At 40.1% G+C, this 19,691-nt stretch overlaps 2 protein-coding genes across 2 annotated transcripts; both read right to left on the bottom strand.

The window, feature by feature from the left end:
* Nucleotides 1-596: 596 nt before the first annotated feature.
* LOC115597206 (lysophosphatidylserine lipase ABHD12) lies at nt 597-8,344 on the bottom strand. The gene is made up of 13 exons (XM_030442966.1): nt 8,110-8,344; nt 4,514-4,629; nt 4,317-4,422; nt 4,083-4,202; nt 3,894-3,924; nt 3,744-3,789; nt 3,315-3,444; nt 2,701-2,738; nt 2,529-2,608; nt 2,349-2,431; nt 2,128-2,206; nt 1,887-2,008; nt 597-1,767 (listed from the first exon to the last, which is right to left on the bottom strand). Exons 1-13 carry the CDS (start codon nt 8,187-8,189, stop codon nt 1,746-1,748), a joined length of 1,053 nt encoding a protein of 350 aa, XP_030298826.1. The 5' UTR covers nt 8,190-8,344; the 3' UTR covers nt 597-1,745.
* Nucleotides 8,345-10,733: 2,389 nt separating this feature from the next.
* Nucleotides 10,734-19,683, bottom strand: mocos (molybdenum cofactor sulfurase). Its single transcript, XM_030442400.1, has 15 exons — nt 19,544-19,683; nt 18,173-18,262; nt 18,020-18,086; nt 17,263-17,910; nt 17,063-17,139; nt 16,744-16,943; nt 16,518-16,634; nt 16,058-16,441; nt 15,788-15,950; nt 15,600-15,687; nt 15,080-15,204; nt 12,794-12,893; nt 12,507-12,648; nt 12,306-12,410; nt 10,734-12,208 (listed from the first exon to the last, which is right to left on the bottom strand). Exons 1-15 carry the CDS (start codon nt 19,653-19,655, stop codon nt 12,110-12,112), a joined length of 2,517 nt encoding a protein of 838 aa, XP_030298260.1. The 5' UTR covers nt 19,656-19,683; the 3' UTR covers nt 10,734-12,109.
* Between the last annotated feature and the right edge of the window lie 8 nt (nt 19,684-19,691).

Raw genomic sequence — 19,691 nt, 5'->3', positions numbered from 1 at the left:
AACAACTTAAATTCAAAATGATCAAATTTGTAGATACAATATTTTTTAACTGGACAGGAAGTATGGGAAGAAGGAACAACTGGTTTCCAGATGGTGGTGTTCTGGAAACTCTTTCTTGGTCACATTTTGTATGTGGAAGGTAAACAATCCTTATTTTTCACAAGTACTATTTAACTTTTAGTATTCTTCTTCTTTGTATTTCTATTTTGTCTTATTTCATTTTTTTTTAAATCTATTACTCAATCACTGCTCCAAGCTGCGGTATAAAGTGTATTTATCTTGTGAGAGATCAATAAACTTTTATGTTATCTCATCTTAACTTCAGCTGTCAGACAAATGCAGTGAAGTAAAAAGTACAGTATTTACTTCTGAGATGTTGTGTTAATGTTCCTTGATTTTGAACAGTATTTGCATTACATAAGTCTACACCGCAAAGATACCGTTTCATGGGTTAACACATGCTGATGAGTTTTAAAAATGCAAAAATTGTGGTATAGAACTGAATTTGAAATTCTGATGTGATCTGAATCTACCAAAGACCAAAAAACAATATGGCATCAGTTTAAGGTGAATAAATGAACAGATGGAACACAAAATGAAGTTGGAAGGCCTTGTTAAAAGGTGAATTGTGTGTTATTCATTACATTTAATTTGTAGTGAAACAGTGCATAGAAAGCTTCTCAATAATAGTCTATTATATTGTACAGAAGGGACATGGTTCAATAAAGAATGTGAATAAAGACTTTTTACATCATTTACTCGCATGTGAAGATGAAGTATGAACACAAGTGTTCCTGACATTGAGAGAAATCACCGCAAGCATGCAGGTGATTATTATTTTATTTGAAAGAAAGTACAGCTTTGTAGATATTTTACACAATCAACATCCTTGTCCTTTAAACATTTAAAGGACAAGGATGTTTGCAATGCAGAGTGTGTGACTACTCTTTAGTCACTACAGGTTTCCTAATAAATCTTCAGGCTCAAAGGAGAACCTCAGCAGTTGAACATGTTCTTCAAGGCAAACTTAAATTGTGCAACATGTACCTGAATTAATCTTAGTCCGTTCACTGTGAATTTACAAGAAATGGAAGCGGTGCTACATGAATTCTGAAGAGGTGGAGATCTCCTCCAGAGTTTTTCCAAATGAGACCAATACATATTCTTGTAGCAAAGTGCAAGGAAGAACAATGCACTGCAGCTTGACACAGGAAAACATATTTTGATTGAACAGCATTAACATTTGAACTGAGATTATCAAAATGTATCTGAATGCAATATATATTCCTTAAACTAAAAGAACTTCCAATTTCAGAGTTAATTCATTTTTCCCTAAAACCACATTTGTGACAGTAAGGTCAGAGAACAGACATTTTCCAGCTGTTCTCCTTGAATTATTCTGAAATGTCAGTGACACCTAGACATTCTAAGCCTCGGATTACCAAAGTCATTATCCAGTATTATGGATGGGCATTATCACCACACAGCAACGCCCAGCAGAGGGCACCTACTGCTTCAATGGTTCATCTAAATTGCATTTCCAATGGGAACTGTTATTTGCGACTGATCGAAAAACTACGTTTAATCACTTTTTCACTCAGTTTAATTCATAAAATAACAAATGGATTCACAATAATCAGAGATTCAAAGTAAATCACTTCTTTATGCAGCAGTAGAGACAAACCATTTGATCGCAGTGTGATCAAATCAAATCAGGTTTTTCTGCTTCAGTCGTCTTTCCAACATTACAGCGACATCACAAACTTCCTGCAGAGGAGACATGATGAGATATACATGTTGTAGAAATAAAACAGCTCGTTTAACAGACAGACGTGCAGAGGCAGAATACAATCACTGGAAGTATAATCAGTGAAATGTGTCCTCACTTTAAGATGCCAGGCAGTTTGGGGTCTTTGTATAAGCCGTTGTGGAGGTACCCAAGCGAACCATTGAATGACACCAGCTTGACTCGCTCTGCATTCTGGGCACTCACCGCGACCTCATGCATCTATGAGGGGAAAAGAAAAGAGTTCAGTCTACTTTCAACAGGGTATCCCATCTTCAATCACTTCAAGCTGTAAAGAAAATACCAGCTCAGGTTACAGTATAGCTTTCTGTGTGTCATACCTGCTCAGCAACCTGAATGGGGACTAGGTGATCGTCCTCTGAATGAAGGAAAAGGATCGGGCTTTTAATTTTCTTCAGACTGCAGAACAATAAAAAAAACACATACATTTACTGCATTTTACAGGTAATAATACTAACGGCTGATCAATGTTTGATATGATCATGCATAATTCAATATTTAGCTGTGTTTAGCAAGCAGGTCAGTGTTTCGTTAAACTTACTTCTCTTCAGTAGGAAAGACGCACTTGTTTTCTGCCCATGGCTCTGGGAATAAGTACCCACAGCCTGGAAATTTCCAGTAATACTTATAAAAAAAACATTGAAAGGTTATGCATAATGTAGCAGCAGCAATTACAGGAAGTATACAAACCAAATATAAAATATGAAAGCGGTAAGTTTACCCAAGAAAAGGCATGACCTGGTATCTTCTGTCGAGCACTATTGAATGCGCCCTCCAGGATCACTCCATCTAAAACCTCTCCTGGAAAAAAGAGAAAACAGTCGCCACACTGAGAACCTGGAGTCATTTTCTCTCACCCCTATTTGACAAAATTCACTGGTAGCAAAACCTACCTTGCTCAATCAGTTTTACGGCTGCGTTAGTGGAGACTCTGTACAGAGAAATGAAGAACGACAGCTTCATTTTCCCCAGTTCGTGTATGTTTACATAAGTATTTACAATTTCTTCTTTAACTATTCCTGATGGAGGCGGGTTTATGTAGCTGTGGGCTGATTGAAATGATTTCTGTCAGGAATGTCTTTTACTGAATTAAATAATTTATGAAGTAAGCAGAAGGATAGTAAAAAAAACCTTCTACTTTGCCTTGAGTTTGCATTTCATTGCTAGATAAAATTGAAGTGAATATGATCAGATCTGTTTACAGTTCTTAACCGTCATTTGGTCATGATTCTGTGATGATTTCTTTTTTTGCATTGTGCTGATTTCAGTTAGTACATTTTGTCTTTAAGCACGTAGCTATTAGGATGGCTAACACTGCTCATTCTAACAGATGTGGGTTGCTGCCCTGGTTTATTAGGCATGAACAAGGTGTAAATGTTGCAGGCAATGGCAAGTTTAAATTTTTCAAATTTTGAAAAATTATGCAGTGCACATCCAAAACAGTCTGCAACTATAAGTTGAGTCATTTGAATACAATACTGCGGATTCGGAGTCTTTCCTTACTGACCCAGTGCCAAGAGAGTGTCCCCAGATGACCACCAGGCTGTTTCCACTCCGGGCTTTGACCCACTTGTACAAGTAGAGGGCATCAGTGGTCAGACCGGCTTCAGTCGGCTCACCAGTGGAGTCTCCAAACCCTGCCAGAGTTTCTCAAAATCAAGTACTGCTCACTGACAGATCACAAAGCTGCTCTTCAGTGCCACCAGGTGGCAGTCATTCAAAGGGAAAGCTGCACTAGACGCTGACCTAGAGTTGAACCGTTTTCTTTTGATTGCCTTACAACAAACAACTCATCATGCATAAGAGTAATAATATGTCTGCATATGATATTAAATCAATGTGAGAAGGTTGTGTATTACAATCAATACGAGGGCAAGAAGCATGGAGAAGGAAAATGTGTTTGGATCAAGAGTCATAAATCTTCATTTGCACCAACCTCTGTAGTCAGGCACCAGCACGTGGTAGCCAAGTGCACTCAATACCTGTTGACACATAATGCTTATTTGTCATCAGAATGGCTATTGAGACTTTCATACCTTCATCAGATCTCCAAAAGATTAATATGTTTGTGTTGGTAATCACTCACTTTTGCCACTCCCACCCGATGAGTGGCTGCCCTGTTGGAATGAAGAAAACACAACACATGTGCCAATAAATCGATGTTTGTAAAAAAAAAAAAGAGACAAAAAGGAAAAAAGAAATATGTCTAGCGGTATGGTACTTTACTCTGCTTCTTCAGGAACCAACTATAATACAAATGAATTATTTATCATACCTTGTGCCTGTGTTCCCATGAAGATATATGAAAACTGTGCTGCCATCGTTTAAACTGTTCTGGTACCATGCCAAGTCCTTCCCCTGTGCCTCTTTCCAACGACTCTCAGGGACTGTGTGCCTTTATGGGATGAAAAACAATGCACCCACTTGGAGAGACAACTGATGATTGAATAATTAAAGAAAAATCAAATCTTAGCCTTTTGTATCCATTCTCAAAAAGGATTGTACCCACCATACACCAAGGGAGATTCCCTCCTCTGATGTTAAGTACATGTTGATGGTGTGATTAAGGGAATGATCAGCAGGTCGGCTGAGGTCAACAAAGAACGGCAGCTGGACTGCAAATAGGAAAAGAGAGGTGGGGCCTTTTCTTGTGAGTAAATTGATGATTTATATTACTTCAAAGAAGAAGAAAAATTATTCACTTACTTCTGTGAGTGTACACAAAGTGCTGGATTAATTCAGGGAGCATACTGAGCGAGACGGGCACCAAAATCAAGATAACAAAGAGGGCAAATAAACCTCTTTTAAGCCACCATAGGGACCTGAGAACAGAGAGAAAGCACGATAAAAACAATGTGACTTTTGACAATCTAACCATAATGTTGATGAGGGTCTCAGTCATCCAGGTCATGGTAATTTTAAGTTCTGTATCGTAGGCAACTGGACTTTTCACCTCTCATCCAAGAGGCTTTAGTTCTAACTAACTAGAGGGGAGTTTGCAGATTTTTAAACTGTGTTTTCTCTCGCCTTGTTGCCAAAATTCTTTTTCGTTTTTGATGTGATGATGAGTTTTACTGACAAAAGGAGCTGGGATACTGGCTAAGTGCTTGGATATGTGAAATAAATAACACTGGACCCAGACGAAACAATGGTTTCTTATGATGTTAAATCACTTGTTACATGCATTCCCACTCAAGAAGCTGTCAAGATGGTGAAGAAAACACCTGCTACAGGACAGCACCCTGTCCAGCAGAACCAACTTCATCCCAGACCACAGTTGTGCCTTACTTGACCTCAACATTGAGGTGTACAGAAAACCTACAAACAAAACCTCTAAAAGATCAAGAGCAGACAAGAAAAGGTAACAATATCGTCTCTGGAACATCTACAATAAACATCATACCCCGGTTCACTTCAAACCTACGCTGAGGCAGAAACCTGTCCATCCTGAGGACAAAACACTCAGGCATAAACAGAGTTATATAGTTTATGTTGTGCAATGCAGCCAGGACAGAACAGATTTGTACATTGGGGAGACAAGACAACTGCTCCACAAACGAATTGAATAACACAGGAGGGCCGACTCTTCATGTCAAGACTCCCAGTCTACTACATCTGAAGGAGAAAAATCATTCCTTTGTGCACAACTATGTAAATATTTTGTCCAGAGAATACAGATGGTTTGAAAGAGGAGAAAAATAATCCATCTATGTCAAACTGGAACGGCTCTCTTTGAACAGAGGAGGTGTTCTACGCCATCACCCACCTACAATGCAGTACTGAGTTTCCTTCCCAGACAGCTTAACAACCATTCACACCTGGACACACCTTGATCATGTCCTTAACAACTCTGTAAGGACACTGGCACACACAGTTTAAAAGCCTGCCATCTCCCCTCCAGTTAGTTTGAAATGAAGAAGCCTCTTGGATGAGAGGTGAAACGTCCAGTTGCTTATGATACAGCACTTAGAATCTAACCATAATCTTACATACGTCAGTAAAGGCGGATGACCCTCTGGTTGCTCCTGAGAAGTCTCCAGGTTGTCTCTAAGTAACTCAAATATTTGTTGTATTTTAATTTCTATAACTACGCCAAACAAGAACAGAATACAATTGACTGATAAGCGCCCCTCTTTAGAGCCAGATTGGTCCAGTCTGTCCAATCTCAATAAGTGTTACATCACAAAATCCACACTACGACAACACTGGATACGTTTTACTCCCGCCTGCAGTCAGCTACTTTACCACTGTAGCTGCGGAGGGTTGGGATGACTCAGCAAATGTGAGCTGCTCAACATGGAAATCACAAATCACTTTGGGGATTTGAGTGGCTTTATTCAGTTCAATTTAAAGATTTGTAGTCACTGATGATGTAGCTTGTTCACTTTTTTTTTCAGAAGAGAAGAGATCAATGTTCAAATGTATTACACTGTGTACTTCAGTAAGTGAACGCATCGCTGTTGATACAGCTTCAGATCAGCAGTATATTTTATCAACTGCTAGTCCAAGCTGTCACATTTTGTATATTTTATTTGATCAAATTATCCACAATCTATACATTTGTAATGGCTCTCTATTAGCTAATTGTGGAATTTCCTTTTTTTTGTAAGCATTTGTATGTTTATATGTATCCTTTTTATTGTTTATTCCTATTGCTAATGAGGTGTCACACCTCAAACATCTCTCCAGTATAATCAAAGGTTGTGTGAAGTACAAAATTAGCCAATACAAGCACTGCACATGAGGCTAATAGCTTATTATCATTTATGAAAGAGTCATCAGAGTGTTTCTGTGGCATCCACTGTTTCTTCACAGGGATGTAATGCACTGTGAATCACAGCTGAGCAGCCAACTGTGCTCCCAGTCACCAGTGAGGGGAGCTCACTGCTCAAAGCTACCGATGACAATGGAGACTCAGTACGGTAACTTAATAAGATTCATTGGTAAAGAATCTTTGGTAGATGTACTGAACAGCTCTAACAGGTGCAGTGGAGAACTGACTGCAGCTCCATGAAGGCAAATTTAACAACAGATGTCGAAGGGAATGTACACTCAGGCCCATTGGCACGTACAGAGCTGCTCCCCACATGTCCTACCAGTCTGTGGTTGCAGCATTAATATGGAAACATTAATATGGGAGAGAACAACTGAATAATCTAATCAAGCAGGCCGGCTGTCATTGAAGTCAGTCTTGACTCCCTAGAGGCAACAGCAGAAAAGAGGATGCTATTCAGACTATTGGCAATTAATGGGCAATACATCCCACCCCCTCCATTAACACTCTAATCAGCCAGAAGAGCCCTTTTAGTCGGAGACCGATTCCTCCACACTGCTCCAGGGAAACGTATAGGAGGTCATTCATTTCAGCAGCCATCAAACTGTCGCCTCATCTGTCTAGAGTTCACACTTTTACTATTCACTTAAGAAACTTTTCTAGAAGACGTCCAAAAGCTCATACCAGATTTTTAATGAAGGCACAACTGCAGTGTGATGTAATGCAGCCTTTGTTTTACTAGACGACCACACTGCAGAACAAACCTCTGCTCATTTTATCTATCAAATAATTCACATAACTGATATCTTTTTAAGTTTACAACTAAAACGCTCTCCTCTCTGAACATTTCTAGTCCATGATTACAAATGTAAAAGTTTTACAACACATCTAAAAATGAAAGCTGCTGCAGGATATATATTGTTAGTAAAATAACTCTTAAATAGCTCTATATTCCAACAGTAATCAATATTATAGAGTGACAGTAACCCATGTCTTTAATAACATGCTTTTGCCATGCAGTTCATACATCTCAGGATGCATGAAAACATATTTCTATTTACAAAGTAAAACATTAACTAGCTCATTCAAGGTCTGTCAAAAGAGGTTACCCATGCAGTCACCTGGTAACATGTTGATAAAGGTTCTCAGTCATCCAGGTCATGGATGACAACAAATACCAATACGACCAATACACTTTCATACGACCTATTTCTCCCTCAAAGAAATGTTCTATTTATAAACATTAGGGCGACACAAGATGGCAGATATCATAATGCTCTCCTCTGTCATGCTAAACCACACACAGTCTGCATGAAGTCAAAACTTCATCTTCTGCACAGGACCAAAATCTGAAGCACATGCATTAGAAAGGTTTATGCAACCACTGGGGCCGTGCCAGTCACTCATCAAGTGATTGTGATAATGAAACTTAATAAGACTTCAAACCTTCAGATAATAGCACACTCATTACACTTTTAATCACCAGCTGTTCCCAAACAGGACACGCTCATATGTAACTGTAACTCACGGCGTCACATCTTTCCCCTGGACTCTTTTCCTCTGGACAGCGGAGGAGGAACCATCCTGTTTGGTGACCCTTTTCCCCATCACGCAGTGTCAGTTTTATGCAATTTAAATAATCACATTTAAGTATGACCCGACGTTTGGCTCAGTAGAACATTTTGTAATCCACACTTGGTGAGCAGTTTACCAAAAATGTGATCAAAGTTCAGTTAACTCGTGCGGAAGAGGAAATACCAGGAATTAAGGTGGCACCGCTTCGAACACTGTATCTTACGACAATGCACAATACGTGTAACACATGGCGCCACCTTAAGGTTGTTAAAGGTTCACGTTAGATAGCTATTTCCTTTTACAATCCAAGACTATACACTTTATCAGGTGTTTTATTTTGATATTACATGTGACAATATATAATATATGCTTCACTAATGATACCGTGCTACTCTGTGCTCCTTAAGAGGACACATTTATTATTTATTCAACCATGTCCCTATATGGACATAAAAACTGGACTTCCATCAATTGTTCTGGTACCATGTTTACTCATTCCCCCTGCGCCTCTCTCCTCTGATTTTCAGGGACAGTGTGCCTTGAACATTTCAAAACAATACACCTGCTGTGAGACACCACTGATGATTGGATCAATAAAAATGTTCTATCTATCTATCTATCTATCTATCTATCTATCTATCTATCTATCTATCTATCTATCTATCTATCTATCTATAACGAAGTGCATTTCGTTACTTGTACATTTTGCACATGTGGGTAATTATGTTCTTTTGCACAATAACTCGGAAGGTACAGTAATGACGGCACTTTGCACTTTAGTCACGATAGCACTTTATTTGCCAAAGTTTGCACAGTACATTTTGCACATTGCGTATTTGCACAGTTCATACAGATATTTACAGTACTCTTTTATTGAATAGTTGAGTTATTTATTAGACCTTGTGACCGCAGGTGATTGCACGTCTTCGGGCAGGTGCGGCACTCGGCAATAGGCTCCGCCTGCAAGAGTGTAGAGCGAAGTTGAGCTCCGACGGAAAGACTGTGTGTAATTGAGAGGATAACAGTGTGAAGCATGTGCAGAGTTTATTGGTAAATATGTGTGGTGCAATAGCGGGTGGTATAAGTGTGAATGCTGTACGAGTACGAAGTTGTTTGTGTTAACACTTACCTGTCCGGTCCTGTGTCTGCTCCAGGGTGCGCGGCCAAAAGATTCCCCCGGGCGCACGGGCACCGTGATAAACGTTCCGGGAGAGACCAAGTGGCCGGATAGGAAGGGGGGGGGGGGGGGGGGGATTTCAAATGTTTGGTGGTTCTGTTATTTATTGTAAATGTATTTTATAGATTTATTGGCAGGGGCACATCGGGAACAGAAGAGGGGTGAAGCGTTTGTGCTAAAGGTAAAAGGGGAAAGTGTCACTTGGTTGAATAGCCATTTGGGCAGATGTAAATTTACCTCAGTAGTGGAAGAGTCCAGTCATGGTTAATTGGTAGCACAGTATATAAGGCGCCATTTTAGCATCTGTCGGGGTTGCTGGTTAAACCTATGACGCTCACCATACTTTCGTCTGTTGTCTGATATCTGAGTGCAGTGAATAAAGAAAATGTAAAATTGGAAAACCTGACCATCTCCTCGACTTTTCTTCGGCATCATCCAGCCGCTCACCGGTCGCCCTCTCACAATATCTATAGATATATCTATATCTATATATATATATATATATCTATCTATCTATCTATCTATCTATCTATCTATCTATCTATCTATCTATATATATATATATATCTATAGATATATATATATATATATATATATCTATAGATATATATATATAGATATCTATAGATATATATATATATATCTATAGATATATATATCTATAGAGATATATATCCGATATATATATCTATAGATATATATATATCTATAGATATATATATCTATAGATATATATATATCTATAGATATATATATCGGATATATATCTATAGATATATATATCTAGATATAGATATATATATATAGATATATATATATATATAGATATATATATATATAGATATATATCTATAGATATAGATATAGATATAGATATATAGATATATATCTATATATATATAGATATATATCTATATATCTCTATATATATATATAGATATATATATCTATAGATATATATATCTATAGATATCCATCTATATATATCTATAGATATATATATATATATATATCTATATATATCTATATATATCTATATATATATATATATCTATATATATATATCTATATCTATATCTATCTATATATCTATATCTATATATCTATATATCTATCTATCTATCTATATATATATATATATATATATATATATATATATATATATATATACATAGTGATAGAAAATGAGAAAATACATTTTAAAAAGCTGATTGGATTGTTACTAATTTTATTTATTGCAAGGTTCAATCACAACACTTCTTTGGTTCATTTTGTTTCAGACATTAAAAAAAAAAAAAAAAAACAGGAACAAAATTTATAATTTAAACATTCACCGGAAAGTAATACATCGGAGATTAAAAACAATTACACACTTCCCATCAACAATCATTGTCAGAGTGCACAGACTGGTTAAAATATTAAAGCGGCTCTGTGGAACTCGGTGTACTTAACAAGTCGGTCACTAGTTAATGTAAACGGACTCCTTTTCTAAATGCCAGCTGCTGTTGCTCTCTGTTGGCAGAGCAGGGAGAGGCACTGAGAAGAGGCGTAGTCAAACCTTTTGAATTAAACTACTTCAACAAATCGCCCACAGGCACCAAGAGAGCCACAACATAATGTTAAAATCTGCTCACATTTGGCCAATAAAAAAGTGATCAATATATGTAAATTGCTGCAAACTGTTACACAGAGCCCCTTGAAAGGAGATGGGTGAAATATTAAAGGGGAGACCAGACTCTCTGAAGGGGTTTAATGGGAATAAAAATGATGTGAATCATATTCTACTGTGTGGGCTATGAAAGTAACATATGAGGCAATATCTTATGGAAGAATGGTGTTCATCCCTCCATCAATACCAAGGAGCACCAAAGTCAAGATCTGGTCATCCAGCACATCACAACACTTACCTACACAAGTAGGGACTTTAAGTTGAGCTTCTGTGTGTATATGTATAGATTTACATGTATTTCTATACACAATTTGATATGTGGGCACAAAAACACTGGGAAATATGTTATAAACAGTGCAAAACCTTGGCACACACAGTAGCCACCACTTACTGCTCTTTGTATAATTACAGGTGAGCAATATACTGAAGCAATTGTACTGACAGAACTTGACAGATCAATTTAGCAAATACATGCCTTATGTAGAAACATGTCACTGTGATTAAACCTAGCCGATTCGCAGGAAATGCCCATTTTCCATCCTCTTTACATCAAATTATTACTTTTTTAGCATTAAATCCGATGTCCAACAGTGTCTGGTAGGTTTTTCTTTTACAGGCACCAATATGTTTGAGATTTGTGGCAGCAGCATCATTGGTGGTGTGTTTGGAATACATAGTAATATAATCCTCCATGGGAATAAACATAGGAGACACTGTCTGGGAGGTTAAAATGAGCAGTGATTATTGCATCAAGACTGACATGTTTTGGCTTGAATACCAGTGATACATACAAATTATATTTTTATCCAACACTTCACATCTACTTTTTCTTTGGCTCACATTTTATTCAAGAACTTAACCACTGGGAAGAAATCCACAAGAATTTTATTCATTTCCATTCAAAACGGACTTGGATGGAATTAAATCTGAATGCTCTGGTAAGAAAAGGACATTTGAGAGGACAGAAGCATCGAGGGCTACACACACAAAGAAAAGAGCAGCATCTACAAAAACTCTCCACAGCGCGATCTGCTGCACATGCGGTGCAGCAATGACCAGTTAGGACAAAAAAGGTGTCACCAAAATAAATAAAGAGGATGTTACATTTCAAGAACTGTGTGGCTTTACGATTGATCCAGTGGACAGAACACTTCCTGTGGTGGAGCCCTCTGGTAGCTGATGGGTGAGGTACACACCAAAAGTCACCTAAAAATGTATCCAATGACAGGCACAGTGATTTGTCTTTTCATTACACACGTGGTAACTACAGTACATGAACAAGCAGTAACTGTTTTTGACTGACCTTCCCGATACGGCAGGCCATCAGGGACATTAGTGGCTCTTTTGTTTTGGTCCCCGTTTCCTGGTCCACTCCAACCATCTGGCATCTTCCACACTGACCTGTGACCTTTGCGATTATCACACGGGGAGCATATTCACTTTAGAGAAATCCACTTTCCATGCATTTGAAGATTTTGTCATTTATCTCAAAGTGTCAGCTCACCATGAATCGAGTGTTGCCAATAATCAAGTGTGACCAATTATCCTCCTCAAATGGTTCCACTCCAGCGATGACTAAATTGGCTCGGAAGCGGCTAATGACATTCTGTGTGTCAAGGAGCTGATCGCGGTTGGAATCGTCCTGCCTGAGAAAGGGAACGTGGAAATTGCATGTTATTTCGCCGCGCTACGTAAATCACCCACTGTAATGTAAATGCACGGGTGTCTACACATCCTGATGTTTTTCACCAGAGCGACACATACTCTGAATAACACATCATGTGTTCAAACCTGCTGCTCATTAGTTTCTGAATGAGCTCCACGCTGGCACGGTTGATCATGAGATACTGAGCTTCATTCACCAGGGAGAGGGACGTGGAGGCGGTGGCAGCTAGAAGGAAGAGACTCCATATTACCCAAATGATTTGTTAGATTTGAGGAAAAGATTCTGAAGACTGGTTTAAGCAACGTGCATATATGAAAACTGAGGTCATGCTATAATGCACAAGGTTGATAATTGTGACCTTAGTAAGTTTATTTGAATAATCTGATAAAAATGTGCCCTCACAACTGCATGGAAACAGGGATGGATGTGGATAAAATCTTCTTTCACTGAGTATGTGATGTTACACCGCAATATCAATCAGGACTATCAATCTTAGCCAAGAAGTCCTTGAAATGCTCTGAAAATGTAAATTTGAACATCTACAATTCAATGACAAATGGGCATACTCCATCTGCCGAGAAAGACTGCGTGATATCATCAAAGGCTCCAGAAAAGCTACCTAATGGATGTTGCTATGAGATTGTTTACATCAAATCTACGTATGTACAATACATTGTGATACAGTAATTATTGTAGTTTTATAATGCCGTTTTTATTTGTTTAATAAAATGATGAAAAATGATTGCTGAAATGTAACTCTTGTCCTTTTTGGCTGCTCCAAGCACCAGTACCAAACAGCATGGATATACACACATCAACTCCAAGTGGTGGCCGCACTTTACTGAACTTAACATGCACAGCCTGGCTGAGAGGCTGTGAAGAAGAGGAGTGCGCTGGACAAACAAGAGCATCATTGCAAAGCAGAATGCAGAACAAATATCTCTTTATCTCTTACTATCTTGATTTCATAATTGTTGGAAGCCAAAATCAACATTGAAAATAATACTGCTAGGCAGTATGGCCTTAAAATAATATCACAATATATCTTAACTGTTTGGCGATACACAATGTATATCTCGATATTTTTAAATGTCCACAAAAGCACTTAATAAATGATGGGATAGAGCATCATAATCAATCCTCATGATATTTTGACAATACCTCAATATTGACAATGAAACAATATTGTAGGGATGACTTTTGGTACCTTCACAAAACATTTACACAATGAGTTTTATGATTATCATCAGTAATGTGGATATAATAACTAAGTAGGTAAAGGAGTATTATAACAAATAGAAAAGTCTGGTAAGTTCAGAAAATTATATTATTGTAGCCTTTAAAACCAGGAAAAGACAACACTGATGCAATATCATGATAAAACCATATCAAAAATCTCAGACAATACATAGCCTCATATGAATATAACAATATAAATCTTATTTCTCGACAGCCGTACAACATTGCCTCCAAAATAGTAACACAGTTGTAGTATTGACAGAACACTGCACTGACTCTGCACATGAGGTCAGTTTACCTGTTTCTGTCTCTGTCCTCTGGAGGGAGTTTTCTAAAGGCTGAGAGTTAAGCCTTGATAGTGTTATCAGGTTAGGCTTGTTATTTACAAGAAAGCTTGTGTTACACGTTACAGAAGACATGAGCATTTACCACTTAAGTTGCATCATGGGAAAGGTAGGTATTTGTGGAACTTGACTCAAACCTGCGACTAAAAATTCAGATTTTTTTTTTGCCTCTGGTTTGAATCTCCAAAAACACTGGAGCCTACACTTCCCATAATTCAACTCTATAGTACCTCTTCACTTAGATCCTCTACTCACGTCTTTCAAATTGCTCATTGGGAGTCTGTAACACAGGCTCTCTGTTTAAAATTTGTGGCGTCGAAGCCCAAGCTGGTTCCCTGACGAGCACATCAAGGTTATTTTCCCAAACAAATGTTTTTCCAGGCTGAATAGAACTAACCCCAACATGAAAACTGAAACAGATGTATAAGGTGCAGAGCCAATAACTGTACTGCACTGTTTATTACAACAGGTGTTGAAGTTGACATGGGGGATATCGCAAATAATAATTTCTACTTCTTGATTAGTTGAGATACTTGCAGTCTTTTTTAAAAGGAGCCGCTGGTTTGACATGACTGATATCTATCATGTCACCAAACCTTAGCCTGACTTTCACATTTTGTTATGTGCAATAAATGAATGCTTTTATATGAGTAACTGGTAAAAAAAAACAGAGAATGATTACATTTCTCATTGACACCCAGGAGGAAATGCAAGGTCGCAGCAGCAACAACCAGGTACTGTAGTATTAGCAGGCAATATGACCTTGCACTACAGTATCACAGTTAGCTCCAAGACAGCTCAGAGCAGGTGAAATGCTCACATAGATACCTCCACTAGGCCTCTTCTTCATGTCTCGGGTAAAATTAGGGCTTTGTCTTATCAGGCGACATGGCTGTCCAAGGAAGTCTGAGAGCCATGATGCAGCTTCATCCCCACAGTCGACAGTCTCCACCCTGGAGGAGGGAGGAAGATTATGTTCTGGAGGGCACGAGGGAAATCTACACAGTGTGATGCTGCTGACTATTTGGTGTGACATCTAATTCAAGAATCACTGGATGGCTAGCTTTTTTTAACTTGTGATTCGTCATGCAGGTATCTGAGGGGATTAATATCATCTCAGGCACATTTTTGTGTTTGTTATTTTCATTAAAAATAGCAAGTATCAGAGAAATTCATTTGAATTTGAGAACAGGAGGCCTTATAAAGCCACTCACTGTGGCAAGATAGCATCAAGAAACGAGTGAGTGAGAGAATGCACTGACACGTCTGAAAAATATGGAACAAATGATATGTGTCACAGTGTTTCCTGCAGCTTGCACTTTCAGATGCTTTAACGCTGTCGGCTCACCTGTCACCGCAAACTTTACTCTGACACACTTCATGGCTAGTGTGCGTTTGACTGTTGTTTTCCAGGGGAACCGAAATGGTATCCATCCCTGCAGGGCAATGGAAAAAAAACATAAATCCAACTTATTGAAACTTCTTTGGGTTAAGCAGTGTGTGTGCTTTCAGGGAGCCGCTGACAGACTGTCTGACCTGGTGCCTGCAGGAGCAATTTGTCTGAGGGCAGGTGGACTTGTGGGCGAATGAGGCATAAACGTTGCACTCTCTTCTGACTCAGGCACACTCCGTTTCCATTCACCACCATCCAGCTTCTGTCATACAGTAAACCCAACGGACCCATCGGCCAGTTGTGGACCTGCATGAAGAAACAGCACAGAGATCAAGACAGAGAGAGGGAACACGACAGGCAAAAACAGAGACAGAAATAAATGGAAGAAAGAACTGTTTGGGTTATTCTCAAACCTCGTGTGCGCCACATGATTTGATGGGATATATGTAGATGTTGGTCAGAGTACAAGCCCCCCCGTGGCTGTTTGACTCTCTGAGTCCAAATCCGGTCAGTGATGCTTCTGAGGGCTTCTCCTTTTCACCTACTTTGCATATTTCTCCATTAGTGATTTTGATTGGAGGGTCCTCATTTATGCCCCGAGATGCTGCTGTGGCTGTTTTTAGCTTCTCTAGTCTCACATGGTCCACGGTGACTGGCTTCTCTACAAAGCACTCTGCAACAAAGCTCAGGAACTTTTGACAGTCTTCAAATGTTGACATGTAGCCAAAGGACACGCGAACAGATCCGGTCGGCTGGCCGTCCACCACATCCACACTGTCTCCGCAGACGTGGCCGGCCTTAGAGTGAGATAGACAGTGTTTTATTCTACCTGACCAGCCTTTGAAATGTTTTTCCTCTTCCTTGATCTCTTACCTGCAGGTTTCTCCTCATCTGCTGATTGCTAATCCCGAGGAAGGACTGACAGGCCCCGGTGTTGCAGAAGCAACCTGTGCGCACATGTATATTATACAGACTGGCCATTCTGTCCACCTGAGGCCAAAAGAGGGATTGTTTTAATATTCAGCAGCACTGCCTGCGCATAAACATGCAGTAATTAAACTGTTGTGAAAGAGATATAAATCTGTTTTATTGAATGCACCTGAGAATACCCAATTATCTGTCCATGAGAATCCATGAGGTTGAAGTTTAGGATCGCTCCCTGTGTGCGTGGACTCTCAAACTGGCCTTCAGTGTATATCTGCGCCACTGGTCGCCCGTTGCCATGGCAAAGACTTGACAGCAGCATATAAGTGTAGCGTGCCAAGCCAAACGTGTGCTGTTGGATGTTGTGCATGCCCCCTGAAGGCAAGATGAAGAAAGGGAAGAGTTGTGAATATTAAGCAGATTATCACTATGAACAACTTGCATACGCATTGTTATTCTGCTTTGCTATGGATCAGCACGCTCTGTTACAGCACCTGTGATCCTGTAAAGAGCCTCAAAACCGTGATTCACAGCAATGATGTCCAAGAAAGAGACAGTACCGTCCTCAAATCTTGACCAGGGAGAGAGAGAGAGAGAAAGAGAAAACATCTTAGAATAAAGCTGCAGGAGCTATAGAGCGCCTGTGTGCTTTCAGAGAATATCTAGGATTTGGCAGGCTTGTAAAGTACTTCACCTGTCAGAAAGGTTTGCAGCATGCACATAATAATCTTCTCCAGAAAGGTAAGCTGCTGCTGTGCCTCCTCCAAAATAAGTCTTTTTTAGTATGCCCGCTGCGTCAGTGCGGACGAGAAGGGCCCCAAGACCTGTAGGGAAGCCAAACATCTTGTAGAAAGAGATGGGAATGAAATCAGCGGGGCAGTCCTGTAGGTTTAGAGGGGAACAGCTGACATGAGCGGCTGCATCGAGCAGCACGAACCAGCGGCCGTGGTGGTCACACGCTGGGTATAGACGTCTCGCCTGGATGCCTTTCACATGGCTGAGGGGATACTTCTTCCCTGAGAAGTTGCTCTGTGCTGGGTAGCAAAACAGGTGTGGCGTCTGGCAAATAACATCTTCACCTCCTCCAGCCTCATCCTTTGCCCTCTTTTCCACTTCCTGAGGGCAGACAGGCAGGGCAACCACCCCCCGGGCTGAAGTCAGTCCTCTTATGCCAACTACAGAGGTATGGTTGTCAGTGAGGTAGCAGAAGTGACTCCCTGCCTCGCTCTCGGTCGGTGGCCTCCAGGGAAAGCTCTCAGCCACTAATTTGAGAGCGGCTGTACAACCAGAAGTGAAAATCACAGAGTACTCCTCAGGGCTGGCGTTAAAATGCTGCAATACCCTGTAAGAAAATGTTCCGATTTGACTCGTTTGATGCAGCAAAGTACCATTCAAAAGGAGTCACATGGGGCCATTATAGAGGCTTTCTGAGGAGCATGAACGGGCTTTACCTGTATCTGACCCTCTCCACGGTGTCATGTGTTAATCTGCTGCTGGGGTTATGGCTGTGAGGGTTTCCTATTGGGACACATAATAAACTTAATGCTCACTAAATTAAAAGCAACATAAACTCATAAAAACACCACTTGTGTGATTTCTCTCACCGTACACATTCCTTGAGATGTCCTGGAAGTAGCCCCTGACCAGAGACTCGGGGTACAGAGTAGTTGCTGCATGATCCAGATATGTTGTTCCTGTTTACAATTTTTTTAAAAAAGAGCAAAGCAGTCATCTTACAGCGACGACTGGCCTGTCACTGCTGCTCGACACTGGACACCGATCATCTCTCTATAAAAGCAAGGAATCTCTGTCTGTCTCTGTGTGTGTGTGTGTGTGTGTGTGTGTGTGTGTGTGTTTATCAAATATCTCTGCGGATCAGGATCAGACTGACCTGAGACTTACAACATGGCTGCTGCGTCTTTCAAGGGTGTGCGACTTTGCATTTGTTTGGACTGCAATGATACTGTTAATAAATTATTTCATAAATACTTTACAAATTCGCTAGCATTGTCCACCGAGCCACCACAGTCACCTGCGCACCAGAGCCAATCACTGCAGAGCCCACCGCCACCTTAAGAAACAAGCAGATTTATACCTGCAGCGGCTCGAGCTGGACCGGGATTTTGCCGGCGGTTCGGTCCGTTCTGTTCGTTGCATCTAAACTGACTGTTGTGGATTAATGAGACTAAACGAGTCCGGACCGAGTCTGTTCGGGTCTGAGGAGATCCGGAGACGCGCGGACAACAAAGTGGAATTGGAATCTGTGGATGTTCGTGTGTAGCTAGCTAGCAGCTAGCTGCTACACGGCCCACCTCCCGAGGCGACGGACCGGACGCACCGGCATGGCCAAAACCGGACTTGGGGTACATAATGTCCGCCACGCTTTTTCGCGAACATTGCCGTCACGTTTGCTTTGTGTCTGGTGCAGAAGAAACGGTTAAAACGGGCTTTTGTCACGGACGTGTCCAAGCTGCAAGTTTGGTTGTTGAGGAACAGGAAGTTGTGGGAGGGACGTAGGCGGATGATTGACAGGCAACGACGGCCGGTGTGTAGACAGCGACATTGAGAGTTGAGAGATTTGTGACATTTAGCGTGTTTGGAGTGTATAGTTAGTGTGTTATGTAGTGTTTGGTGTAGTGTGTTTAGTGTGTAGTGGAGTCGGTTTTTTGTTTAATGAGTCAAAACAATGAGGAGACTGCTGAATGAGCATTGCCTGCATTTAAATGTAAATAGTTAGATATAGCTTTGTACATTTTTGAAATGTATGCACATATTTAGCAAAAAACAATTTATAATTGCATTTTAAGTAATAAAAATGGCTTGTTAAACCCTGGAATATCGGATTTCACAACAAACCTAAATATCCGTGACTACCACCTTCAAACACAGCCTCATTTGGCCATCCATGAAAAAGCTACTTAACCTCCCACTTTTCTATAGGAATACATTTTTCTTACGGGCACTGCACTAGTTACCTTTAATCCGTGTGAACTCTCGCTCGATCACGTCCTGGAAGTCTTCACCATGACCGTAGTGACTCCAGAACTGCTGGAAAGTTTCAAAAGTGCAGAGTTTTTGGAAATCCATCGATCTCCCTAGGCTGCAGGGCTGTCGTCTCAGGCG

The sequence above is a fragment of the Sparus aurata genome, chromosome 15, assembly GCF_900880675.1.
Source record: "Sparus aurata chromosome 15, fSpaAur1.1, whole genome shotgun sequence".
NCBI lineage: Eukaryota > Metazoa > Chordata > Actinopteri > Spariformes > Sparidae > Sparus > Sparus aurata.
This window is presented reverse-complemented; position numbering and strand designations above follow the sequence as displayed.

Coding starts and splice junctions, on each gene's coding strand:
- LOC115597206 (XM_030442966.1), bottom strand. CDS start 8,189: ATGGGGAAAAGGGTCACCAAACAGGATGGTTCCTCCTCCGCTGTCCAG. Junction 3,445..3,743: donor GCTGGTGCCTGACTACAGAG/GTTGGTGCAAAT, acceptor AAACTCTGGCAG/GGTTTGGAGACTCCACTGGT. Junction 2,009..2,127: donor CCATTCAGGTTGCTGAGCAG/GTATGACACACA, acceptor TTCCCCTCATAG/ATGCATGAGGTCGCGGTGAG.
- mocos (XM_030442400.1), bottom strand. CDS start 19,655: ATGGATTTCCAAAAACTCTGCACTTTTGAAACTTTCCAGCAGTTCTGG. Junction 15,688..15,787: donor ATTGCTCCTGCAGGCACCAG/GTCAGACAGTCT, acceptor ATTGCCCTGCAG/GGATGGATACCATTTCGGTT. Junction 12,894..15,079: donor GAAGAAGAGGCCTAGTGGAG/GTATCTATGTGA, acceptor TCTTCCTTCTAG/CTGCCACCGCCTCCACGTCC.